Source organism: Podarcis melisellensis (genome assembly GCF_964234715.1).
Source record: "Podarcis melisellensis genome assembly, chromosome: 13".
Classification (NCBI taxonomy): Eukaryota; Metazoa; Chordata; class Lepidosauria; order Squamata; family Lacertidae; genus Podarcis; species Podarcis melisellensis.
The window spans coordinates 6,387,380-6,414,168 of record NC_138545.1 but is presented as its reverse complement, the minus strand read 5'-3'; the positions used below and the strand labels follow the sequence as shown (position 1 = coordinate 6,414,168).

At 48.9% G+C, this 26,789-nt stretch overlaps 1 protein-coding gene across 1 annotated transcript in view; it reads left to right on the top strand.

Annotated features, from left to right (window-relative positions):
* Positions 1-22,494, top strand: part of RNF31 (ring finger protein 31) — a 41,797-nt gene extending 19,303 nt beyond the window's left edge. Inside the window, exons 8-22 of the mRNA XM_081887124.1 lie at positions 827-1,214; positions 2,156-2,437; positions 4,188-4,451; positions 5,540-5,722; positions 6,753-6,965; positions 11,534-11,707; positions 13,236-13,334; positions 14,797-14,886; positions 15,818-15,932; positions 16,750-16,868; positions 17,349-17,462; positions 17,594-17,651; positions 18,384-18,480; positions 20,321-20,495; positions 22,121-22,494. Coding sequence (XP_081743250.1) covers positions 827-1,214; positions 2,156-2,437; positions 4,188-4,451; positions 5,540-5,722; positions 6,753-6,965; positions 11,534-11,707; positions 13,236-13,334; positions 14,797-14,886; positions 15,818-15,932; positions 16,750-16,868; positions 17,349-17,462; positions 17,594-17,651; positions 18,384-18,480; positions 20,321-20,495; positions 22,121-22,174 — 2,425 coding nt within the window. The 3' untranslated portion in view covers positions 22,175-22,494. The remainder of the gene's footprint in view (positions 1-826; positions 1,215-2,155; positions 2,438-4,187; positions 4,452-5,539; positions 5,723-6,752; positions 6,966-11,533; positions 11,708-13,235; positions 13,335-14,796; positions 14,887-15,817; positions 15,933-16,749; positions 16,869-17,348; positions 17,463-17,593; positions 17,652-18,383; positions 18,481-20,320; positions 20,496-22,120) is intronic.
* The last annotated feature ends 4,295 nt before the right edge of the window (positions 22,495-26,789 follow it).

Sequence of the window (26,789 nt, the reverse complement as noted above, 5' to 3'; positions counted from 1 at the left end):
AGTGTCCGGACTGAACGATGGGGGTGGAGACGCTTCTTCAGGTATAAGAAGATTCTGGAAGATTTTCTGTGCAACTCTGCTGACTCAAAAGGAACAAATTGCATCAATAGTTTACAGGGCTGGCCTGAGGCATTTTGCCCCCACCAGGGCAAAACAGAAAACGGCGCCATCCCCTGAGGCGACTCGTTGGATCATTTTTTAATTTGCGGGCCGGCCTCCATATGTTTCGCTCGCTGCTGACCAGCGTTTTTCTTTAAAAAAAAAAAGGTTTTTTATTCAAAATTAAAACAAGACATATTATCCTATAACATATCATCCTTGTTTTCGCCCCATTTTTCCTCCCTCCCACACAAAACCCACCTAGCCCCACCCCCCAACTTCCCTCAGTTCCAGTCTTTGATTTCTCTGAGACTGCTGTTTTCTGCATGTTACGAAGTTGTATAGCTCCTCAAACTATTTTGCTGATTATTATCAATGAAAAGTTTGTGAATGTTTATTCAAAGCCAGCCAAGGAGTCCAGTTCGCTTTGCTGCGTCTTCAGATACTTTGTAAAGGGTTCCCATTCATCCTTAAAGTCACAGTTATCCTTGTCCCATAGTTTATATGTCAGTTTTGCCAGTTCTGCATAGTCCGTCAATTTTTCTTGCCATGATTCTTTAGTTGGGGTTTCTTCCGTCTTCCATCCTTGTGCTACCAGAATTTTCGCGGCTGTTGTCGCATGCATGAAGATGTTTTTCAGCTTTTTTGGCAGGTCTTTCCCTACAATCCCCAACAAAAATGCCTCACCAGCGCTTCTCTTTTGCCTCGGTTTCTGCTCTCTTTTCAGCGTGACCCTGGTGACCTCCGACGCCAGCTCCCTGAGGCCTCCGACGGAGCCCCTGATGCCGCCCTGGCACAGCCTGACCACCCAGCGGCTCCCTTGGTGCTGCGCCGCCTGCCGCATGAACAACGACGCCCGCTCCGTCCTGTGCGTGGCCTGCGACCGGCCCCGCGGCTGCAAGACGCCCGTCAACCCGTCGCCCGAGGACGAGCCGGCCAGCTTGGGGCAGCTGGCCCGGGGACGCTGGGCCTGCCAGTCGTGCACCTTCGAGAACGAGCCGGCCACGGTCCTTTGCGCCATGTGCGACAGACCCCGTTTGGCGGGGAAGCCTGGAACGGGAGACGCAAAGCCCCTCATCGCCTGGGGGAAAGAGCCGGGGCCACAGGAGGAAGACGTAAGTGTACCTCTGGGCCAGAGGGCGATTTGGGATTCCTTTAAAAAAAAATTTCCCCTTATACATACTTTTACAATGCAGTACAGTAAATCACGGGGCGCGGATGGCGCTGTGGGTTAAACCACAGAGCCTAGGACTTGCTGATCAGATGGTCAGCGGTTCGAATCCCCGCAACAGGGTGAGCTCCTGTGGCTCGGTCCCTGCTCCTGCCAACCTAGCAGTTCAAAAGCACACCAGTGCAAGTAGATCAATAGGTATCGCTCCGGCGGGGAGGTAAACGGCTTTATTGGCTGAGGGAGCCGGCATACAGCTTCCGGGTCATGTGGCCGGCATGACTAAGCTGCTTCTGGCGAACCAGAGCAGTGCACGGAAACGCCGTTTACCTTCCCGCTGCAGCAGTACCTATTTATTGACTTGCACTTTGACGTGCTTTTGAACTGCAAGGTTGGCAGGAGCAGGGACTGAGCAACGGGAGCTCACCCCGTCGCGGGGATTCGAACTGCTGACCTTCTGATCGGCAAGTCCTAGGCTCTGTGGTTTAACCCCCAGCGCCCCCCGCATCTCTGGTACATGGGTAGATGAGTCTAAAAAGCCCAGGACACAGATTTTTATGGTCCTCTAGCAGCTATATACCAGAAACGATGTATTTAGCGTTTACCTCTGGAAGTGTACACTCAATTCTGACCAAACTAAGCCCCTGGTGTATATTTTGCTCACAAAGTGGGTTCTGTGCAGGGAATTTCCTTTTGCAACCGATCCCAGCCAGCTTTTGCTCTTCTGTCCATCCGCTGACGGGGTGGTGCTGCGTGTCGACCTGCATCTTAACCTTAGGGTCGTGGGTTTGAGCCCCACGTCGGGCAAAAGGATCCTGCATTGCCGAGGGTTGGACTAGATGACCCTCGGGTCCCAGCTCTACGATTCTGCGATTCCTTCCCCTCCAGGTCTCTGGCTGGCAGTGTGAGCACTGCACCTTCTGGAACAAGTGCCCCGGGCGGGTGTGCGAGATGTGCAACTGCACGAGCCAGCGAGGGGGCCCCGAGCCCTCGCGCCCCCACGCCAAGCCAGAGAAGGAAGAGGACGAAAGGTCAAGGAAGGGGATGGCGGAGGTCAAAGCCGATCTGAGGAGTCTGCGGAAGGCTCTGCCCATCTCCCAGGAGGAGGCGGAGCAGCGGAGGCAGGAGAAACTGCGGGAGGACGGGCAGAAGATGGTGGCCATGATCCGGGTGAGAATTCTACCCCCCCCAGGGGGAAATCATCTGACTGTCCAGGTTTGCAAGGGGTGGCTGGGTAAAGTGGACCTGCAGGACTCCCTGCCTGGCCCTCTCCTCAGGCCACACCCCTCACACCCTTATTTACATTCAATGCTCCGCCCACTTTTTGCCCCAGGCACCCAGGAAGAAGGGAACTTTCTCCCCAGGCTCCACTCCCTGTGGGTTAAACCACAGAGCCTAGGACTTGCTGATCAGAAGGTCAGAGGTTTGAATCCTCGCTGAGCTCCAGTTGCTCGGTCCCTGCTCCTGCCAACCTAGCAGTTTGAAAGCACGTCAAAGTGCAAGTAGATAAACAGGTACCGCTCTGGCGGGAAGGTAAACGGCATTTCCGTGTGCTGCTCTGGTTTGCCAGAAGTGGCTTAGTCATGCTGGCCACATGACCCGGAAGCTGTACGCCGGTTCCCTCGGCCAGTAAAGTGAGGTGAGCGCCGCAACCCCAGAGTCGGCCACGACTGGGCTGAATGGTCAGGGGTCCCTTTACCTTTACCCCTACTCCTGGTTTAGATGGTTTTAATGTCGGCATCCCAGACCAAAATGTTTCTACACCTCTGCCCTAATTCTAAAATGGCATTCTGCATTTTCAGCTTGAAAACGGCGGATTATTTTTACACCATGGTGGGGAGCAGGGAGGGTGTATTCCAAAAAGCAGTGTTTAATTTCACAGAGAGAGAGAGAGAGAGAATAATTCAGAGTGCTTTTTGAAGGACTTTTTGGTACAAGGCAAAGTAGTTTTGTGTGTGTGGATTTTCAGCTGAGGAATTGGGACGCGGGTGGCGCTGTGGGTAAAACCTCAGCGCCTAGGACTTGCCGATCGCATGGTCGGCGGTTCGAATCCCCGCGGCGGGGTGAGCTCCCATCGTTCGGTCCCAGCTCCTGCCCACCTAGCAGTTCGAAAGCATTCTTAAGTGCAAGTAGATAAATAGGAACCGCTTTATAGCGGGAAGGTAAACGGCGTTCCGTGTGCTGTGCTGGTGCCGGTTCGCCAGAGCAGCTTCGTCACGCTGGCCACGTGACCCGGAAGTGTCTGCGGACAGCGCTGGCCCCCGGCCTTTAGAGTGAGATGAGCGCACAACCCTAGAGTCTGTCAAGACTGGCCCGTACGGGCAGGGGTACCTTTACCTTTACCTTACACCAAATGGGGGTTCTGCGTATGTCCCCCTCTTTCAGCTGAGACCCCCAAGGTGGCAATTGGGGGCACCACAGTGCTCTCAGACCCCCTTGTTTGCCCATCAAATTCCAAGAACCTTTATTTATTCAGATTTTTTGTGTGGACGTAGTTGTTCATTTGAGGAGGGGCAGTTGCCTCCTTCCCCCTGCCTTGATTTACTTATTTTGAAGTGTTTTACTTGCGGGGTGGGCTTGTTTCTGAGAATCGTCGGTTTTCCTTCTGCAAAATGGGCATGTCTTAGGTTTCCCCTGGGGCCTAAAACGTTTGGGGACCTCCTTCCTTTTCAGCATTTGCTGTTAGCACGATCGAATTTGGGGCAGGGAGGAAGAGAGATCAGAATTGCAGGGGGGGCTGCGGAGACCCCTTTTTCAGGCGCAAGTATCAGGCCTTCCTTCTCCCTCCCGACTCGTGCTCCTGACCCGGCCGACAGAGTTGCTGACCAGCTTGAAAAGCCCCTTGCTGGATTTGACCCAGGCTCGGACCTCCTGCTCTTTTGGACCCGGGCCTCGAACCCTTCCTTCCTTTTCCCCGCAGGAAGCGGAAAAAGTCGGCGTGGCCCCCGAATTGGTGGCGGCCGCCTTGCGCTACTCTGGGGCCGAGCTTCCCCTGGCGTGGCTGAATTCGGAGCTGCCTGGGGTGCTGGAAGGTGTGGCTGAGCTGGCCACACAGCGAGGCGAGCAGGAGCCCGGCGGAGGCCTGGGGGTCTTGACCCGCCAGGAAGTCCAGGCGGCCTGGACAGAGAGCCTGGGGGACGTGGACGAAGCCGTCAGCCGATGCCTCAGCGCGCGGCGCAGGAAGGTCAGCCGGGACGGGACGGGCCTCTGGAGAAAGGGGTTGTGTTGTAGGGGGGAAATATTTTGGGAGAACACACAGCATGGGCTGTCGAGGGTTGTTCCAGGATGTGGGCGGAGCTTGGAAAATGGGGGTGGGCTTGAAGGATGCTCTGGGAAGTGGGGGGGGCCAGGTCAGCCAATCAGGATAGGTTCTGGAGAAAGGGGAGGTGCTTGTGAATTGGGGGAATGGGAGGAGATGATGGACTTTTTGGAGCTGGCCAACCTGACTGGAAGAATTCATGAACAGAAAGAGGAGGAACATTAAGAAGAATGGGAGAAATTCAAGGATTATTTAGCTAGATATTCTAAGATAATATAAGCAGAATTACTTGTCAGTACCAAACTGGACTAGGAGTAAGATATGTTGAATTGTATAACATTATGGATTGGAAACATTAAGAGAAGAAAGAAAGATGTTAATTGAATAAGTTAATTTTATTGGAAAACTGCTACAATGAGTTCTATGGAAACTCTAGGGAGCGATTTGAGGAAGTGATTTAATAATGATAATTAAATTGGGATTTTAGCAGTTAGGATATATGTTTGTTTGCTTGTCTTTTTTATATTGTGTTGTTTTTCTTTTATGTTTGTTATAAATTTGGAAAATTAATAAAATATTTGGGGGGGAAGAGGGGGAATGGGAGGGGCCTATATTTTGTGGGTGGAGCCTCGGGGCAGAATTCGCACCTGAGCCAATGTCTGGAAGAAGTTGGGGAGGCCCGGAGAAATGGGCAGTGAAGGAGCCTGGGATTCATTAAGAATAGGAACAATTTACGGGTGAGAAAGGAAAGAGGGAGGGAAACTGTGCTGAGTTTGGAAAGGGAACGGGCTGCTGGGCTGGAAGGGGCAGGGATAATGCTTGAGGCATTAATGCTTGAGGGATAATGCTTTATTTGAGCTCCCTCAATCTTAGTCCCTGGATGTGCCCCTCCAGGAAAAAAAATGGTAAAAGAGCTCCTCTGAGCATATGCAGAGTGCTTTTGGAAGCCGAGCTCTGCGCTGCGGGCCACCGGAAGGGTGGGATCCGGCTGAATACGCCCTTTTTCCGTGCAGTTGCGGGAGCTGAAGGCGCTGGGCTTTGAGGAGCGTGGCCCCGTGCTGCAGGCCCTGTACCAAAACAACGGGGATCTGTGGCGAGCCTTGACGCAGTTGCAGTGCGAGCGGTTGGAGCCCTTTCTTCAGCGCATGTGGGAATACGAAGACCCTCCCTTCGACTTCCACAGCCCCGACCGACAGGTGAGTGAGTGAGAGTGAGAGAGAGAGATTAAGGCAGGGGTGCCCAAACTTTTTCCAGAGAGGGCCAGATTTGAAGAAGTGAACATGCGTGAGGGCCAACTGCAGATGTTGAGCTTTTTTGAGGATTTAACCCCAAAGTTGTTGAGCTTTATTTTAAAATTTTACTCCAAAGTTGTTGAGCTTATTTTAGGATTGAAGTTGCTTCAATCCCTAGCGCATATATTCATCATCAACAACCTTTATTATGGTCCAGAGACCCAACAAATCGTTACAAAGCAATACACAATTCAGACAGCCTACCTCCAGGTTAAACAGGCATTTTGTTCAGAATACAGGGATCATTGGTTCTTTCAACCACCGATAAAAGCTTTGCCACTGCTAATGTTCTGGCATTTGTCCGGTCTTCCAATAGGAAACTGACATAGTGAGCCTCTGATTTTCCCGGGAAAGGTACCAGCAAGGGTAATATCAGTTCAGCCCTGGCTTGCTTATATTGTGCAACAAAATATGTTTTATGGAATCGATGTCTTGAGCACACGAGCAAAGATTGTCCTGGTAGGGAACTCCTCTCAACCTGCCATCCAACACTGCAGAAGGAAAGACGTTTAGTCTGGCTTTGGTGAAAAGCCTTTGATAATTTGGTACTGTCAGGTTTTTAATGTAAGATGTTAACTTAAAGACATGCCCATATTGCACTCCTACTGCCTGCGGACTACAGACTGCGTGTGATCGAGATCGCAAGTCACTGTGGGCATTGTCCCATAATCTTTGCTTTAACGTCTTTAGGGCGCCTTCATAACCCAGGTAATATAGTTGGGGGGGGGGGTGACAGACCAATAGACGTGGCTTAGCCATGGTTTTGTGTGCATATACTGCCACAGGGGCCAGATTAAATCGACCAGCAGTCCGGTTTAGGCCCCCAAAATGGACTTTGGACATGCCTGGATTAAGGTCTTTCGGAGGTGGCTGGAGGGGGGACACCGCCATTATCTTTCCTGTTGCACTGTCTAACTCGTTCTCCTCCTTTCAGGCTCTCCTCCGCCGCCTGCTGGCCTCCCTTTCCCTGCCCAGCTGGGGCCGAGCGGAGCTGGTGGTCTCCTTGATGCTTGAGCAGCCGAGCGAAGGCGGATGGGAGCTGGCTGACATCGTGGAGGCCGTCAAGGCCTCGCCTAGCCGGGACTTCATCAGGCGTCTCTTGAGCTGGGAGTGCGCTGTCTGCAGTCTGGCCTTGCCCCGGAACAAGGTACGAGACGCGGCTCCTTTGCTGGGTCCTGGGAGAAGGTTCACTCTCTCATCCTGCAGCTCAGGCGGTGTTGCTCTTTAGGAATTACAGTGGTACCTTGGTTCTCAAACTTAATCCGTTCCAAAACCAAGGCACGCTTTCCCATCGAAAGTAATGCAAAATGGATTAATCCTTTCCAGACTTAAACCCCTAAAACAGCAACTTAACATGAATTTTGCTATCTAACGAGACCATTGATCCATAAAATGAAAGCAATAAACAATGTACTGTACTATAAAATAGATAAGACAGTACAGTGGTGCCTCAGGTTAAGAACTTAATTCGTTCTGGAGGTCCGTTCTTAACCTGAAACTGTTCTTAACCTGAGGTACCACTTTAGCTAATGGGGCCTCCCCCTGCTGCGTGATTTCTGTTCTCATCCTGAAGCAAAGTTCTTAACCCGAGGTACTATTTGTGGGTTAGCGGAGTCTGTAACCTGAAGCGTCTGTAACCCGAGGTACCACTGTATTGTAGATAATAAAAATAAAAAATAAATAAATTTCTTACCAGCACTGATGATAGTCATTGTTTGGATGGGGGGCTTTTATCCATTTCTGCAGTCACACAATCAATCAATGAGGTTCCACACAGTCCCAACAACAAATGAACCGAAAAGGCCTCAAAAACAGAAACACAAAATAAATAGCATAAACAAAAGCACCTAACGTAATCCGTTCCAGAAGTCCATTTGTGTTGGGTTGGAATAAACGACAGACGAGGGGTGGTGTCATCTGGGAGGCATGCTCTCGAGCATGTCTCGAGGAGTCTCTTTTATTGAATATTACAGCATTGCTACATATGTGCTCGTTGCTGATTGGTTAACAGAAGTACAAAGCAAGCACAAGGCAAAGGTTATATATAGGTATTAATCACTGATAGACTAAAGGCTGAGAAAGGGAACACAGAACTAGACAGGCATGAAAACCTCCTAATTAAATTATAACTGGTGATTAATAGAACAAGACCTAAAACAATTACTTAATGATTGATAATGTAAGACTTAAAAGGACATATCAATCACGTTCCATAGATGTGATCAACTATGCATTAAGAACAGGTCAGAATGCCATGTTTGTATGAACTAAGTGTGAGCTTGAACATTCTAGGGTGATGAGAAAATGTCTCAAACTAGAACGGTTTGTACAGAAGCAGAAACATTCCTACAGAAGCAAAACCTTCCTACACATTTGACTTCCGAAATGCCCAAAAACCAAGGCGCAGCTTCTGATTGGTGCAGGCGCCCCAGAAACAATAGCCAACAGCTGCATTGGATGTTCGGCTTCTGAAAAACATTCGAAAACCGGAACACTTACTTCCAGGTTTTCGGCGTTTGAGAACCAAGGTACCACTGTATTCCAGAGTCTGAAATACAGAGCACAAAATAGAGTTGGTATACGATCACAGAGCATCAGAACCTTGATTACATCTTAATAGCAAAGCTCGTCATAATTGCGGCTTAATAGCCTGCTGCCTGGTTCTGGTTAGGAGCTCGAAGGGACCCAAAAAATTAGGGTGGTTTTAAAAGGTACAGTCCGGCATCTTCCGTCCGGTTGTGTCCTAGCATAAACTAAAACCTCCTTGATCTCAGGAACTGCCATGCAAAATTTGGTTATGGTACCTTAAGAGGTGTTCAGATGCAGAGAGAGACAGACTTTCCGAAATACAGTGAAATATAAGAATCGCTCTTCAAACTATGATGGCTTACTAGATCTACTGTCACGCAAGTGTAAAGAAAACCTCACCTTTATATTGGCAATTTGTGCATCCTTTTATAACAGTAAGGTAAAGCTGAATCATTATTCTCTCTCTTATGTTCTAGCTTAGTTATAATTAATGCAACAGCCTGCAATAGATTTTGGATAAACTTGCATTTATGTCATCAATGTAGCGCAGTTTTTGCAATGGCTATCAAAGGAGCTCAAATGCAAACAATTGCCTTTTTTTTTTTAAGCATATTTGGATAGAAATTAAACAGTCGTTCTCAAAACCTTGGTTGCTGATTAATTTGTACCTTCTGGTATGTGTCTTTGGAATGTAATGGGATTTTATATTTGGCTCTGGTTTAGGAGACTTTGAGTTTTAAAAATCCTCCCAACTTGCTTATCTGTGGAGGCAGAACTTTCTGTCTGGCGTGAACTGTTTCTCTTTAGTCAAGGTCAGGTCAACTAGCCTGAGACATTCTTATTTCTGCAGAAATAAAAGCTGCACCTTTGTTTGTGTGGATCATCTGCTCTGAGATGATCTCCCATTGCCTGTGCCAAGTGAGTGGGGGTGTCAGTTGCAGTTGCAGCTGCAGTATTTAAATTTTAATTGGATTGGTCTGTTTAAGTCTGGTATAATTGAGTTATGTAGAGCAACTGGGAAATTCTTTGACGCTTTTGGAGGGGGTTGGGGGTCTTAATTGTCAGCCACGTTACTTAAAAGACATCAAATTTGTCCTGTTCAGTTAATTTTCATTTGCAGTATTTTACTTCCTGGGGCTCGGAGGATATTTCGTTTACTTCTTTACTATGTTTGTTATTAATTTTCCTTGTATTTTTGCAACTGGCTTTTGCGTGCAGCAGTTATTTTGATCCTAAAGAGGATGGTGCTCTGTTTAGTTGTTGATTGCGTTTTGTAGAATGCAGAAATTCATTGGCTTTTGGGGGGTACTGTTTGCTGTTTAACCTGTGCTGTAAACCGCTAGAGGTTTGCTTGAACATAAGCAGTATATAAATTGCCCGTTAATAATGCTTAATAGCCAGTGTGGTGTAGTGGTTAAGAGCGGTAGACTCGTAATCTGGTGAACCGGGTTCGCGTCTCCGCTCCTCCACATGCAGCTGCTGGGTGAGCTTGGGCCAGTCACACTTCTCTGAAGTCTCTCAGCCCCACTCACCTCACAGAGTGTTTGTTGTGGGAGAGGAAGGGAAAGGAGAATGTGAGCCGCTTTGAGATTCCTTTGGGTAGTGATCAAGCGGGATATCAAATCCAAACTCTTCTTCTTCTTCTTCTAAATATTAGGGACGCGGGTGGCGCTGTGGGTTAAACCACAGAGCCTAGGACTTGCCGATCAGAAGGTCGGCGGTTCGAATCCCCTCAACGGGGGCCCCTGCTCCTGCCCACCTAGCAGTTCGAAAGCACGTCAAAGTGCAAGTAGATAAATAGGTACCACTCCAGCGGGAAGGTAAACGGTGTTTCCGTGCGCTGCTCTGGTTCGCCAGAAGCGCCTTAGTCATTCTGGCCACATGACCCAGAAGCTGAACGCCGGCTCCCTTGGCAAATAAAGTGAGATGAGCGCTGCAACCCCAGAGTCGGCCACGACTGGACCTAATGGTCAGGGGTCCCTTTACCCTTTACTTTAATGCTAAATATTAGTCTCATATGCACATAAAAAGAGCCTTCAGGATCAGGCCAATGGGCCATCTGGCCCAGCATCCTGTTCTCCCATTGGCCAAGCAGATGCCCCAATGGGAAGGATTGATCCTGAATTCAACAGTGCAATTCCCCCCTCCTCTGGCCTTCAGCAACAGGAACTCAAAAGCATTGCTGCCTCTAGCCAGTGCCCGATTTATGTATAAGCTAAACAAGCTATAGCTTAGGGCCCCGCTATCTTGGGGCCCCCCAAAAGATGTAAAGGAAAAAAGACCTGGATGTACATTTCCAAAATATAAGATAAAAAACAAATAAAATAAAACTGACATACAGCAACAGTGTTTTGTGTTGTGCAGGCTCCTATGATGTAAGTCATGGGTTCCGCTTGCTAGCCTGCTCCCTAAAATATCACTGGTTTGCTGCTATTATTTCATGTTATAGCAAGACTAGATTATAAATCTTTGTAAAATCTGTTTCTAAAGGAACTTTTGTTTTTGCCAAATGCCAATGTGTTTGCATTATTAAGTTTGTTATGAATAAAAAATCATTTTAAGTTAGAGATTAATAATTATTTCACTATTAATATACTTATTCTTAATTGTATTTCACTATTAATATACTTCTTAATTGCATTTCAGTTCAACAATTACTTTGATAGAATACCGGTACATATTTTGTTATGTGCAGATGGCTTGAGATACCTATAAGGTCCATAAATGACCATATAGCATGTATTCAACCCAAAAAACAGTGACAGTTTGTTGTTGACAAAGGACAGCTGGACATATAAAGGCCCCATTACCTTCAGTAGTTTAGGGTCTCATCAAACCTAAATGCGGCCCTGCCTCTAGCTATGGAATCAGAGCACAGCCATCGTAGCTAATAGCCATCGATAGCCCTCTTCCCCTCCAGGATTTTTGCCCAGTCCTCTTTTAAAGCCGTCCAAATCAGTGGCCACCCCTGTCTCCTGTGGCAGAGAGTTCCGCAGTTTAACTAAACACTTGCGTCAAGAAGTAATTTCTTGTTTTTGCTTAAAATATAATTTTTATTAACAGGCCAATCAAATCACATTAATTCCAAATCACATTATCGGTCCTGAGTCTTCCTTCGTTCACCTTTGTGGGATGCACACAGTAGAGTCTCACTCAGCCAGGCTGTTCTTGTGTGTGTTTTTTCAGATGCAGTCTCTGACGTCGTGCGAGTGCACGATTTGCCCGGAATGCTTTGCCCTGCACTTCACCATCGCTGTGAAGGAAAAGCACATCACAGACCTGGTGTGTCCGGCCTGCTCAGAGCCTGAGATCAGCGACGAAGGGGAGCTCATCAACTATTTCTCCACCCTTGATATCCAGGCATGTCCTCTCTGCGCACTCCTACATCCTAGATTGTTGTTGGTGTTTAGTCATTTAGTCGTGTCCGCCTCTTCGTGACCCCCTGGACCAGAGCACGCCAGGCACTCCTGTCTTCCACTGCCTCCCGCAGTTTGGTCAAACTCATGCTGGTAGCTTTGAGAACACTGTCCCACCATCTCATCCTCTGCCGTCCCCTTCTCCTTGTGCCCTCCATCTTTCCCAACATCAGGGTCTTTTCCAGGGAGTCTTCTCTTCTCATGAGGTGGCCAAAGTCTTGGAGCCTCAGCTTCAGGATCTGTCCTTCCAGTGAGCACTCAGGGCTGATTTCCTTCAGAATGGAGAGGTTTGCAGTCCATGGGACTCTCAAGAGTCTCCTCCAGCGCCATAATTCAAAAGCATCAATTCTTGGATGATCAGCCTTCTTTATGGTCCATCTGGAGCAGGAACCAGCAAGCCACTCCAGTATCCCTGCCAAGAAAACTCCATGGACAAAGACAACAGGCATCCTAGATACATTCCCCAAATGCCAAATTTCCACTCCGTGCTAACGTCTCCTTCTCCGTAGAAACGCAGCCTACGTTTTAACAAATGGCGACGTCCCTTTCAACAGGTCCTTGGTGCCCCTATTAATTTTAATTTTTTAAAGCAAGGAGGGAGGAAAAGTGTAGATTGAACTGGAGGTGTACCTGACCTTTTCTTACTTGCCAGCCCTCCTTTTCGTGTAAGGGTTGGGCCCAGCTAGGAGGGGGAGTTTACAAGGACCTTCCTTCCAGCCCACCTCTAGGGGGAAAATAGTTGCCATGTACAGAATCAAGGACGCGGGTGGCGCTGTGGGTTAAACCACAGAGCCTAGGAGCCTGCGCCTCTCCTCAGGCCACACCCCTCACACCCTTATTTACATGCGATGCTCCGCCCACTTTTGCCCCAGGCACCCAGGAAGAAGGGAACTTTCCCCCCAGGCTGAAAACAAGGCTTCTCCACTTCCTGTGGGTTAAACCACAGAGCCTAGGACTTGCCAATCAGAAGGTCGGGTTCGAATCCCCGCGACGGAGTTAGCTCCCGTTGCTCAGTCCCTGCTCCTGCCAACCTAGCAGTTCAAAAGCACGTCAAAGTGCAAGTAGATGAATAGGTACCGCTCCGGCAGGAAGGTAAACGGCGTTTCCGTGCGCTGCTCTGGTTCGCCAGAAGCGGCTTAGTCATGCTGGCCACGTGACCCGGAAGCTGTACGCCGGCTCCCTTTGCCAATAAAGCGAGATGAGCGCCACAACCCCAGAGTGGCCACAACTGGACCTAATGGTCAGGGGTCCCTTTACCCTTTACCTTTACAGAATCAGACCATTGGCCCACCCTCCTCACTACCTACCACGCAGACTGAATGTCAAAACAGAAAGAATTTTATTGGGGAGGAAAGTTGGCCAAAGGAAGAGAAAGGGAGGGCTGTAAACACAGACTAGGAAATAAAAATTGTATAGCCAATCCAACACCATTTGTCTGTTTCCCATATTCTGCTTCCTTTACCTCCCCACAGCTACGCGGCTGCCTGGACCCCGAGACCTATGAGCTCTTCAACAAGAAGCTGATGGAGCGCGTTCTCATGCGCGATTCCAAGTTTCAGTGGTGCACGCATGTGAGTAAAGGACTGATTGGGGGAGGGGAAGAGTTTATCAGAGAGGGAGAGGCTCGATGTAAAAAAGGGCCTTCTCCCGAAAGAGAAACAATGAATCGTCTGGACTTGGAAACAAGTTGAAGTGTTTCATATATTAAAAGTCTGCCGCCTTGGTCACACTCTAGCGCGACTGAGAGACGAGGTGGGGCTTTGGCGGTGCCTTAAGGGAGAGGTGAAATCGCTGAAAACCTGTCCCCCTCCCCACCTTCAAGTTCATTTTTGTGCATTTAGGTCTCGCCCACCTCTGAGGTGCTGAAGATGATGTTCTCGGCTATTCTTAGTTACAAGAAGCTGCCCAAGGGGTAGCCTTGGGCTGTCTAGCTCAGGACTGCCTGCACTGACCGCCAGCAGCTCTCCAGGATTTGGGTCAGGGAATTTCTCCCACCCCTACCTGGAGATGGCAGGATTTGAACCCGGGACATTCTGCGCTTAGAGCAGATTGCTCTACCCCAGAACTACGACCCTTCTCACTACAGTGGTACCTCTGGTTGCGAACGGGATCCGTTCCGGAGGCCCGTTGGCAACATGAAAAGAACACAACTCGCAGTGGCGCATTTGCGCATGCGCGTGTTGCGATTCGCCGCTTCTGTGCATGCGCGTGACGTCGTTTTGCGCTTCTGTGCATGCACGAGCGGCGAAACCCGGAAGTAACTACTGCAACGCACTCTACTTGGGGCTACCTTTGAAGGTGACCCGGAAACTGCAATTAATCCAGAATGTGGCAGCTAGACTGGTGACTGGGCGTGGCTGCCAGGACCACATAACACCGGTCCTGAGAGATCTTCACTGGCTCCCAGTACGTTTCCGAGCACAATTCCAAGTGTTGATGCTGACCTTTAAAGCCCTAAACGGCCTCGGTCCTGTATACCTGAAGGAGCGAGCCCACCCCCATCGTTCAGCCCGGACACTGAGATCCAGCGCCAAGGACCTTCTGGCGATTCCCTCCCTGCGAGAAGTGAGGTTGCAGGGAACCAGACAGAGGGCCTTCTTGGTGGTGACGCCCGCCCTGTGGAACACCCTCCCTTCAGATGTGAAGGAAATAAGCAGCTATCCTATCTTTAAAAGACATCTGAAGGCTTTTAGGGAAGTTTTTAATATTTAACGCTCTACTGTTTTTAACACTTGATTGGGAGCCGCCCAGAGTGGCTGGGGAGACTCAGCCAGATGGGCGGGGTATAAATTATAAATTATTATTATTATTCTGCATCGCCACGAGGCGTACCCTGAAAGAACGTAACATGAAGCGGGCGTAACATGAGGTATGACTGTAATAGGCTTGTTTATTCCCCACCTGTCACCACCTCCTCAATTGTGACAAGTGTCCAGCTCTTCTAAGAGCCTGGGGTCGGGAGAAGGGACTCCCAGGATGCCTTGCGATCGCTTCTCCTCTTCGCTTCTCCCTTTCTTTTCCTCCTCTCTCTAGTGCTCCTTCGGCTTCATCTATGAGTCTGAGCAGTTGGAGGCCAAATGTCCACAGTGTCGCAAGAGCTTCTGCGTCCAGTGCAAGCGTCAGGTGGGTGAGGCCGCTTCCTGCGGGGTGGTTGTGGAGCAGCGAAGGGGCTGCCATCGTGCTGGGAGCTGTTGTCCCTTGTGAGCATAGCTGTCAACCGCCCCTTATTTGGCGGGAAAGTCCCTTATCCCAGCGCTGTGTCCCGCTGCCGTCCCTTATTGATGATATCCCGTAAATTTCCCGGGTTTCAAAGGAAGCAGATCCTCTCCCTCCCTCCCTGCCGGCCCCATTTTACCTCCTTTGCTTCTCACTCTACGTGGGGCTGCCCTTAAACTGACCCAGAAACTCCAGCGGGTGCAGAATGCCGCAGCGAGACTCCTTACGGGGTCCTCGCCGCAGGATCACATTCACCCGGTGCTATACCAGCTGCACTAGCTCCCGGTGGAGTACAGGATCAGGTTTAAGGTGCTGGTTTTAACCTTTAAATCCCTATATGGCCTAGGACCCTCGTACCTACGGGCCCGCCTCTCCTGGTATGTCCCACGGAGGACCTTACGGTCTTCAAACAAAAACATCTTGGAGGTCCCGGGCCACAGGGAGGTTAGGCTGGCCTTGACCAGAGCCAGGGCTTTTTCGGCCATGGCCCCGATCTGGTGGAATGCTCTGTCACAAGACACTAGGGCCCTGCGGGACTTGACATCTTTCCGCAGGGCCTGCAAGACAGAGCTGTTCCACCAGGCCTTTGGCCAAGGCACAGTCTGACCCCCTCCTTTGGTAATTCTCACAGAACTCTAGCCCAATGGTTGCCATTAATTTGATTGTGAATTGATTTTAGAATGCTGTGTTACTTTTATTGCTGTTAGCCGCTCTGAGCCCAGCTTCGGCTGGGGAGGGCGGGATATAAATAAAATTTTATTTATTGTTTTAAGGAAGAGAGGGCAAATGTTGGCGCCCTCCTCAATTCTTCCTCCTCTTTTTCCCTTTCCTGGGCCAGTGGGAGCCTCAGCACCAGGGTCTGACTTGCGACGAGTTCCTGGAGTGGAAGCGGACCAACGACCCCGAGTACCAGGCCCAGGGCTTGGCAGTCTACCTGCAGGAGAATGGAATTGGTAAGGGTTCCTGTTTACTGGAAGGTTGGCTGTTCAAGCCCACCCAGGGGCACCTGTGGGCAGGATTCCTCCATTCTGAGGAAACCAAAGCACTAGGAAGCCCTAGAGTCTCCCACCGCATGGAGATCAGAGTGGCATGTATCAATAGATCAGAATCATAGAATCGGAAGGGACCCTGTGGGTCATCTAGTCCAACCCCTTGCGATTCAGGAATCCTTTGACCAACATGAGACTCGAACCCAGGACCCTGAGATTAAGAGTTTTGGTTGCTGCGTCCTGGCAGCGGCAGAGCCTTTCGTTATCACCCAAAAAACCCACCAGCCGGCAGACAGAGAGCGAATAAAGTCTAAAAAGGTAAAGGGACCCCTGACCATTAGGTCAAGACGACTCTGGGGTTGCGGCGCTCATCTCGCTTTGTTGGCCGAGGGAGCCGGCGTACACCTTCCGGGTCATGTAGCCAGCATGACTAAGCCGCTTCTGGCAAACCAGAGCAGCGCACGGAAACGCCTTTTACCTTCCTGCCAGAGCAGTACCTATTTATCTACTTGCACTTGTGTGCTTTCGAACTGCTAGGTTGGCAGGAGCAGGGACCCAGCAACAGGAGCTCACCTTGTCGCGGGGATTCGAACCGCCAACCTTCTGATCAGCAAGTCCTAGGCTCTGTGGCTTAACCCACAGCGCCACCCGCGTTTAGCCCTCATTAAAAGATTGGCCAACGTCATAATTCTGGTGACCTTCAGCAGAAGGGACGAGAGCAGCAAATCTCCATTTCTCTCTTCCTCCTAACCCTCCTTCTTCCCTTTCTTCCTCCTTCCAGCGTGTCCCAAATGCAAGTTCTCCTACGCTTTGGCCCGCGGAGGCTGCATGCATTTCCAGTGCTCCCAGTGCAGACATCATTTCTGCAGCGGCTGCTACAGCGCTTTCTATGCCATGAACGTAAGGGAGCGCCGAAGGGTACTTGTCGAGGGGTTGCTAACTGGGGGGAAGGCAGGCCGGATTCGACTCATGGACTTCTCGTTGCCGATCCCCTGGACCCAAACGCTCGTCCTTGTTAGAGGACCAGGGCTAAGGAAACATCTTGGGTACATTTATTTGTGGTGTCTCATGTTAACGGAAAAATCCGAGGGCTCCCTTGGACAAAAACAAAGACACCAACCAGGATAACTTGGAGCAAAACAGCAGCCTGTAGACTTGGCCTTTATTGATCTGTTGCAACAGGGTGCTCCCCTCACTTGCAGGAGAGAGAAAGGACCCAGAAAAATGGTGTGCAAGACCTAAGAAAGACTTTTGAAATTGCCACCCTGTAGATCACCCCCAGAAACATCATACATACATCACAGAAGGGGTGTACCCTAAGACCACCCCTCAGGTACATCACATCACCCACACTTTCTCTCGCCCTCCCGTCTCCAGCAGAAATGCCCCATCGCCGAGTGCCCTATAAGGCGGTCCCTCCACGGCCACCACCCTCGCGACTGCCTCTTCTACCTCCGCGACTGGGATGTGCCTCGCCTGCAGCGCCTCCTACAGGTCAGTGTAAGAGCAATGATGGGTCAGGCGCAGGAGGGAAAAGCAGAGGGCGGGGGGGGGAATATTTGTGGGTGGGGAAGGCCGCGCGAGGTGTCCCTTTGGAGTTCACGCTTGACATCTCCCCATCGCAGGACAACAACATCGTGTTCAACACAGATCCTCCAGCCGGGACCCGCGCCACCCCTGGAGGTGAGTGCTAAAGGGCTCCTGCATTGCCGGGGTAGGACTAGATAGCCGCCAGGGGTCCCTTCCAACTCTATAGCTTCTCTGACTGGTAGAGAAGCCTGGCTTGCTGAGAGCATGTCTGCGTTCCCCGTCCTTACTTGCTGATCGATAGATTTTTTGATAACCTAATTTGCTGGGGGGGGGGTTTGCAAAGGCTTGTGGGTAATGTGGCATGTCAAGGAGGGAAGTGGTTTCCTGTGTGGCGGAGACAAGAGACGAGGGCCCTGCGGGACTTGACATCTTTCCCTAGGGCCTGCAAGACAGAGCTGTTCCACCAGGCCTTTGGCCAAGGCACAGTCTGACCCCCTCTTTTGGTAATCCTCACATAACTCTCGCCCAATGGTTGCCATTAATTTGATTTTGAATTTAGAATGCGTTTCAATTAATTGATTTTATGTAAACTGCATTACTTTTATTGTTGTTAGCTGCTCTGAGCCCGGCTTCGGCTGGGGAGGGCGGGATATAAATAAATTATTATTATTATTATTAGTCTTCTCTTGGTGTGAGTTTTTATCTCCCGCTATATTTTGCTTCTTAGTTTGGGGTTCCCTTTTTTTAAAACTCATTTTCTCCTGTATCGCTTACACATTGTTGTCGGTGTCAACCCCCTTGGTTATTTCTGCGAAATGGCAGGGATGGACAAACAAACGCTAAACTTAATACGGCGATACCGTCTTCCCCCTCCTCGAATTTCAGGCGGATGTCGTGTGATGGAGCAGAAGGAGACCATGAACGGGCTGAAGGACGAGCCTTGCGGGAAGGAGACCCAAGCTGGCTACGCTGGCCTTTGCCAGTGAGTGATGCCATTTTCGTGATGCGCTGTGGGAAACTGTAGGCGGGTTTCTGTAGTTGCACATCCCTCTCTGGGAGAGTGTGGGGTGTTGGGGGGGATAGTCCCTCTGGTGGGGGGGACACATGGTGCTCCTTCTGGGATATTTTGTCCACTTTTGGTCCCTACCCTGCACTCGTGTCTCACCTGTGGCTCCTAAAAGCTGTCAGGATGCGACAGCAGCCACATCCCTGAAACGGCTTCGACTGGCCGGCTTAACCAGATGTGGGGAGCCGGTGGGTCTCAAACCCTCGGGGAGTTAGGGGCTTCCCCTACACGCAAAGACAGGCTCTGGGAGATTGGGTCTAATGGTCAAGATGGCCGTTTCTGCACGTAGAGCAGGCTGCCTCAGCCTCAGCCCTCCAGATGTTTTGGGACTACAACTCCCATCATCCTTAGCTAGCAGGACCAGTGCTCAGGGATGATGGGAATTGTAGTCTCAAAACATCTGGAGGGCCGAGGTTGAGGAAGCCTGATTTAGAGGAAAGTGAGGGGCAGATGGGGCTCGTCCACCTGGGAAGGGAGTTTATCTAGGAGAAGAAAAGCTCTGATCCTAAACCTCTTATCACTTCGTTGCTGCTAATGCAGCCTTTTAAGTTGTTTTTAAGTTGTATTTTAATTAACTGTTTTTATATCTGGTGTTAGCCGCCCTGAGTCCGGTCTTGGCTGGCGAGGGCGGGGTATAAATAAAATTATTATTATTATTATTATTATTATTATTATTATTATTATTATGACTTCACCCCCAGAGGTGCAACTCACTGTCTCTCTTATCCTCCGTCTGGGCAAGTGAGAGGAATTGTCACAGGCCCAAGGACAGATTCATTACCATATTTTTCGCTCTATAAGACGCACCAGACCACAAGACGCAGCTAGTTTTTGGAGGAGGAAAACAAGAACAAAAATATTCTGAATCTTAGAAGCCAGAACAGCAAGAGGGATCGCTGCGCAGTGAAAGCAGCAATCCCTCTTGCTGTTCTGGCTTCTGAGATAGCTGCGCAGCCTGCATTCGCTCCATAAGACGCACACACATTTCCCCTTACTTTTTAGGAGGGAAAAAGTGTGTCTTATAGAGCAAAAAAGACAGTAATTGTTTTTATATCTGGTGTTAGCTGCCCTGAGCCCGTCTTGGCTGGCGAGGGTGGGGTATAAATAAATTTATTACTATTATTATTATTATTATTATTTTGACTTCACCCCCAGAGGCGCACTCCATTGTCTCGCGAGACAAACGGATGCCAACAACGTCCCTCTCTTATCCTCCGTCTGGGCAAGTGAGAGGAATTGTCACAGGCCCAAGGACAGATTCATTACCGTATTTTTCGCTCTATAAGACGCACCAGACCACAAGACGCAGCTAGTTTTTGGAGGAGGAAAACAAGAACAAAAATATTCTGAATCTCAGAAGCCCGAACAGCAAGAGGGATCGCTGCGCAGTGAAAGCAGCAATCCCTCTTGCTGTTCTGGCTTCTGGGATAGCTGCGCAGCCTGCATTCGCTCCATAAGACGCACACACATTTCCCCTTACTTTTTAGGAGGGAAAAAGTGAATCTTATAGAGCAAAAAATACGGTAACACTTTGGGCCCAAAGCGAGACGGTGTGACATGGGGGGGGAACCTCTCGGGGCCAGATAGAGAAGATCGTAAGCATTAACGTTCCCAGTTCCCGTGTTACGTGATCGTCGAGGGACTTGGGGGGGGGTGGACACGGAGGGGTGGTGTGGCAGAGAGAAAGGGGCCGATTCATTGTGCGGCGTTAGCGTGGCCGGAGCGCCGCAGTGATTGACGTCCCCCCTGCTCCTAGGGCACACTATAAGGAGTACCTGGTCAGCCTCATCAACAGCCACTCCCTGGACCCAGCTGTCCTCTACACCTTGCAAGAAGTAGAGAATGTCTGCCGGCGACACTCCCCTGCTGCGACGCTGCCACCTCGGGCGCCGGCCGAGGATGACGAAGCTTATCGAGGGCGTTTGGTCAAGGTGAAAGGAAATTATCTGAGGCTGGGAGGGGAGTGGATCCCTGGAGTTTGTGCGGGAAAAGCTTGAGAGTTCCTTTCTTGTTGTAACTGACTCATTTTTATTACAGTGGTACCTCAGGTTAAGTACTTAATTCGTTCCGGAGGTCCGTTCTTAACCTGAAACTGTTCTTAACCTGAAGCACCACTTTAGCTAATGGGGTCTCCAGCTGCCACCGCGCAGCCAGAGCATGATTTCTGTTCTCATCCTGAAGCAAAGTTCTTAGCCCGAGGTACTATTTCTGGGTTAGCGGAGTGTGTAACCTGAAGCGTATGTAACCTGAAGCGTATGTAACCCGAGGTACCATTGTATTTGTAAAATTATATCCCACTTGATTATCAGAATTATAGGGTTTAAAGGGACATCCAGGTTATTCTAAGCCAACCCCTTGCAGGGCGGGAATCTCTACTAAAGTGGTACTTCGGGTTACATACGCTTCAGGTTACAGACTCCGCTAACTCAGAAATAGTACCTTGAGTTAAGAACTTTGCTTCAGGATGAGAACAGAAATCGCATGGTGCAGCGGCAGCAGGAGGCCCCATTAGCTAAAGTGGTGCTTCAGATTAAGAACAGTTTCAGGTTAAGAGCGGACCTCCGGAATGAATCAAGTACTTAACCCGAGGTACCACTGTATTAGAATTACCCCCCCCCCCCCCAAAAAAATAAGAGTTGGAAAGGGACCTGGGGGTCATTTAGTCCAACCTGCTACAGTGCAGAAATGTCAACAGGCAGGGAGTTCCATCTACACATGAAATCTATTTCTTACAAACGAGCGGGTATTATGCGGCACTTGCCGGTTCTGCAGATCGAAGCGGTCGAGGGGGAATATTGGGGTTCGGCAATCTCAAAGGGGAACTGGCCCCAAGTGGCTTTAGATACTAATCGTGACACCATGAACTCGAACCCAGTACATCTAAAGCGCCAAAGGCCAGGGCCAAGAGCTTGGGCGCCAGCATAGGGTGAGACCTGCGTCGCCAAGGTTCCTGACCCACCTCTGTGGGGAGGGAGCCCCACAACTTAGGGGCTCCTTTACCTTTTTTTTTTGTATAATAATTTTTATTAAGTTTTCCATTTAACAATCCAATCATATCACATTGATTATTCCAAATTATACCAATACATATCATAAAGTCCAAATATTTTGCCAAATTATAAATTTTTGTTGGGAGTTCCCATGTTTTGAGTTCAGTAAGGGTCCAATCATCTCATATTTCTGCTGCTTTTAGTGTTTGCCAGTCCCATCTTTCAATCTTCTTGTTGTTATCCTTTTTCTTCTTAATAGCCTCTGAGTTGTTTCCACAGGCGAGTTAAAGTAAGCCAATATTATGCTTCTGTTTGAACTTTGTAAGGCTCTCCCTTTTTTAAAGTCTTTTGTTTGCAACAAATCCTCAAACGCGGATCCAAAAGTCCTCCTCGGGTGGCAGACGCCATCTTTCTCAGTTCCGATGAAATAAAATCTAGGCGTTTGCTCATTAATTTTCCCAGACAAGTTGCACCATAAATTAGCCTTTCCAGGGAAGAATTGCCGAGTCGAACTTAGAAGAGCCTTTACCTAACCTCCCCTCCCTTTTGTTTCCAACCTGCTACAGATTCTGATGGAGCAGGAGCCTCTGGGGCCCCAAATCCCGCGCCGGAGGAAGTAGGCGGCCCTTGCCGGCGCTGAGAAGAATCGGGAGGCGTGCGGCTGCAATCTGGCTCCCTTTTGGGGAGAGTTTGTCTGGGGAAAGCAGGCCTTGCGTCTTCCGGAAAAGCCTCCTCGCAGGGCAGGAGGAGAAATGTTAATATTTCTTAAAAGTTTTTTCATTTGGAGTTTCCGAGGTGCCTTTCTCAACGCTGTCTTCCTACTGCTCAGGGATGGGACCGGCCGCGTCTCCTTGTGGTCCGAGACCCGACCCCTTCCCCTTCTCTCCTTCTCTCCCCCATCGCGACTCCGAATAAACCGTTCTGTGTTTTAAAAGAACAATTGCAGTGTGACGCTCCTTTTTTTTGTGGATCCGGGCACTGCCCTTCTCGGTGCCATCCTTAATGCTTTCCCAGTTCCCTTAGTTTATGTACCGTATTTTTTGCTCTATAAGACTTACTTTTTCCCTCCTAAAAAGTAAGGGGAAATGTGTGTGCGTCTTATGGAGCGAATGCAGGCTGCGCAGCTATCCCAGAAGCCAGAACAGCAAAAGGGATCGCTGCTTTTGCTGTGCAGTGATCCCTCTTGCTCTTCTGGCTTCTGAGATTCAGAATATTTTTTTTCTTGTTTTCCTCCCCCAAAAACTAGGTGCGTCTTATGGTCTGTATTTACTACAGTGGTGCCTCGCTAGACGAAAATAATCCGTTCCGCGATTCTCTTTGTCTAGCGGTTTTTTCGTCTTGCGAAGCAAGCCCATTGACAGCTTAGTGGATTAGCGCTACAGCTGTCTAGCGGCTTCTAGCGACCAGCTGTTAAGCGGCTTATCAGCGGAACAGCTGATAAGCAGCTTAGCGGCTTAGGAAAAGGGCGAAAAAATCGAAAAAAACCCGCGGGGGGATGCAAGATTTTTTCGTCTTGCGAAGCAACCCCATAGGGAAATTCGTTTTGCGAAGCGCCTCCAAAACGGAAAACCCTTTCGTCTAGCGGGTTTTCCGTCTTGCGAGGCGTTCGTCTTGCGGGGCACCACTGTATTCCTTTAGAGCAGCACATCCAACTCCCAAAAGATAGCAATCTACTCACAGTATTCAAATCCTGACTGTGATCTACCCATTGTCCTTGCCAGGCAAACTTGTTGAGCTGATTTTCTTGCTTAATAAAGTTTATTAAAACAATAGTAATCTTAAAACACACACACAAAAAACATACAGTACAAGCATTCTAAAAGAAAAAAAGAACTTAATTACATACAGAATAAAAAATAGTAAAAGAAAATAAACTCTCAACTAAACCCATTGTACTATTTTGCATTCAATTTTTAAATACAGAGTTTCTTATTAATATTTTTCTATATCTTAGTTTAAACTTTTTCTAACACTTCCCTTTTTTCTAGGGGAACCAATGTTGTTGAGATGTTGTTGTTTTTTGCATATCTTGGGACGATCGTTCAGGATTGCCCCGCAATCGACCGGTAGATCGCGATCGACCTGTTGGACATGCCTGCTTTATAGCATTTGTATGTCGCTCTTCGGCCAAAATGAGGCTCCCAGAGCATAGCTGTCAATGTTTCTCCTTTTTAAAGGGAAATTCCCTTATTCCAAATAGGATTCCTCGCAAGAAAAGGGAAAAGTTGACAGCTATGTCCCAGAGCAGCTTACGCACAGTCAGTTGAGACAAGAGGGTCCCTGAAAATCTGAGAAACCACGACACGCAAGGAAAAACGGACAGGGAGGGAAGAGGAAAACAAATCAAACTTGGTCCCCGATTCTTAAAACAACCATTCTTATAAAGGGCAGCCGGCACAATTCAGGGACAGGAGGCGCCTGACGGAACTGGTCTGTCTCTCCCCCTGAGACAGCAACTGATTTTCAGAAGCACTGTCTCTAACAGGGGAGGTATATTTCACTATTGGCCCCCGACGCTCGAGGAAGCTCCGTCCTGTGTTTCTAGAGGGTCGGTTTGGTATTCGGCAGGAGGGTCTCTTAAGAACAGGACAGTCTCGGGCGGGAAACGGTCTCATTCCGGTTGCCGCACTTCAATAAGGATATCACAGAGCTGGGAAGGGTTCAGATATCACAGAGCTGGGAATGGTACAGAGCTACAAATTGATCAAGGGGCTGGAAGCGGCTCCTCCCTGAGGAAAGATGATAACATTTGGCACTTTTTAGCTAAAGCTAAATACGTTCCCCCCCCCAATTTTTTTTATTGATTTTCCACATTTTTCACACAAGAAAAAGCAAAAACAAACAAAACACGCAAGAAAGACAATAAACTAAACACGCCAAAAATTATTACTTCAAATACTTAAATCTCTTAACATTGTTAAAAGCTATGTTAAACAATGTTAAAAGCTAAATACATTTAAGGCACATGGCTCCCCCCTCAAAAAAAATAATTGTGGGAACTGTCATTTGCCCCTCGCAGAGCTACAATTCCCAGCACCCATATTGAACTACAGTTCCCAAGATTGTTTGGCAGGAGTTACGTGGTTTCAATGTACAGTGTGTATGGAGGCTTAGGAAAGATGCATTTAAGGGGAGGTGGGGACATGACAGAGGGATATAAAATTTGGTGTAGTGAAAGTGGCTAGAGAGATATTTTTCTCTCATAGTTTTGAGATTCAGTGGGGTCATCCAGTGAAGATCAATGTTGGAAGAGTAAAGGGAGGCAAAAAGCAGAACTTATTCACACACACACAAATCTACAGGTGAAACTCGGAAAATTAGAATATCGTGGAAAAGTTCGTTTATTTCAGTAATTCAGCTTAAAAGGTTAAACTAATATGTGAGATAGACTCATGACATGCAAAGCGAGATATATCAAGCCTTTATTGGTTATAATTGTGATGATCATGGCGTACAGCTAATGAAAACCCCAAATTAGCAATCTCAGAAAATTAGAATATTAAATGAAATCAGCAAAAGAAGGATTGCAAATAGAGCAATATTGGACCTCTGAGAAGTAGAAGCATGCAGTACTTGGTTTGGGTTCCTTTTGCATCAGTTACTTTTTCATCATATTCTAATTTTCCGAGTTTCACCTGTACACACACGACGTTAACTGGTGCAATTCCCTACCACAAGCTGTTGGGGTGGCCGCTAACTTTGGCCGCCAGACATTCGAAGCAATGTTATACAACATTAAAGAGCTATGGATCCCGCCCCCCATAGAATCCTGGGAACTGTAGTTTTGTTACAGGTGCTGAGCTACAATTCCCAGAGTGCTTTAGCAGTCATTAAAATTCAGAGACGACAGTACATGAAAACTGCCACATTACTGCAGCAGTGCAGTTTCAATGTGGCTTTGGGAAGGTTTGTCCCTCACAGGGCGACAATTCCCGGCACCCTCAACTGAAACTACAGTTCCCAGCATTCTTTTTTCAGGGTGGGGATGAACTTTGAAGCATGCAAACTCCATCAATTAACATCTATATGAAGCCACTGGGAGAGATCATCAGGGGTTATGGGCTGGGTGTTCATCAGTATGCAGATGACACCCAGCTCTACCTCTCCTTTAAATCAGAACCAGTGAAGGCGGTGAAGGTCCTGTGTGAGTGCCTGGAGGCGGTTGGAGGATGGATGGCGGCTAACAGATTGAGGTTGAATCCTGACAAGACAGAAGTACTGTTTTTAGGGGACAGGAGGCGGGCAGGTGTGGAGGATTCCCTGGTCCTGAATGGGGTAACTGTGCCCCTGAAGGACCAGGTGCGCAGCCTGGGAATCATTTTGGACTCACAGCTGTCCATGGAGGCGCAGGTCAATTCTGTGTCCAGGGCAGCTGTTTACCAGCTCCATCTGGTACGCAGGATGAGACCCTCCCTGCCTGTGGACTATCTCACCAGAATGCGGCAGCTAGACTGGTGACTGGGATTGGCCGCCGGGACTACATAACACCAGTCCTGAGAGATCTGCATTGGCTCCCAGTACGTTTCCGAGCACAATTCAAAGTGTTGGTGCTGATCTTTAAAGCCCTAAACGGCCTCAAAGGCCCCGTATACCTGAAGGAGTGTCTCCACCCCCATCATTCAGCCCGGACGCTGAGGTCCAGCTCCAATGCCCTTCTGGCGGTTCCCTCCCTGCGAGAAGTGAGGTTACAGGGAACCAGACAGAGGGCCTTCTTGGTGGTGGCGCCCGTCCTGTGGAACGCCCTTCCTTCAGATGTGAAAGAAATAAGCAGCTATCCTATCTTTAAAAGACATCTGAAGGCAGCCCTGTTCAGGGAAGTTTTTAATATTTAATGCTGTACTGTTTTTAACACTTGATTTGAGCTGCCCAGAGTGGCTGGGGAAACTCAGCCGGATGGGCGGGGTATAAATAATAAATTATTATTATTATTATTATCCACCGCCATGCATTTAAAACAGATCTCCCTCCCCCAATAATCCTGGGAGCTGTAGTTTGTCAGAGGTGCTGAGGATCCTAACTGGGTGGGGTGAACTATAGTTCCCGCACAATTTATTCACTTTTCTGGAACAGGAGGGAGGCATTTGCTGTAAGGGTGCTTTAAAAAATTGGGGGTGTGCATGTTCCCTCTCTCGTGGATCTCTCCGTCTCTCGATAACTAGAGATCTCTCCCAGAGATCAACGTTATGAAACTAGATCTGCTTTTCCCCTGTTTGTTTTGGCGGCGGCGGAGCCTGA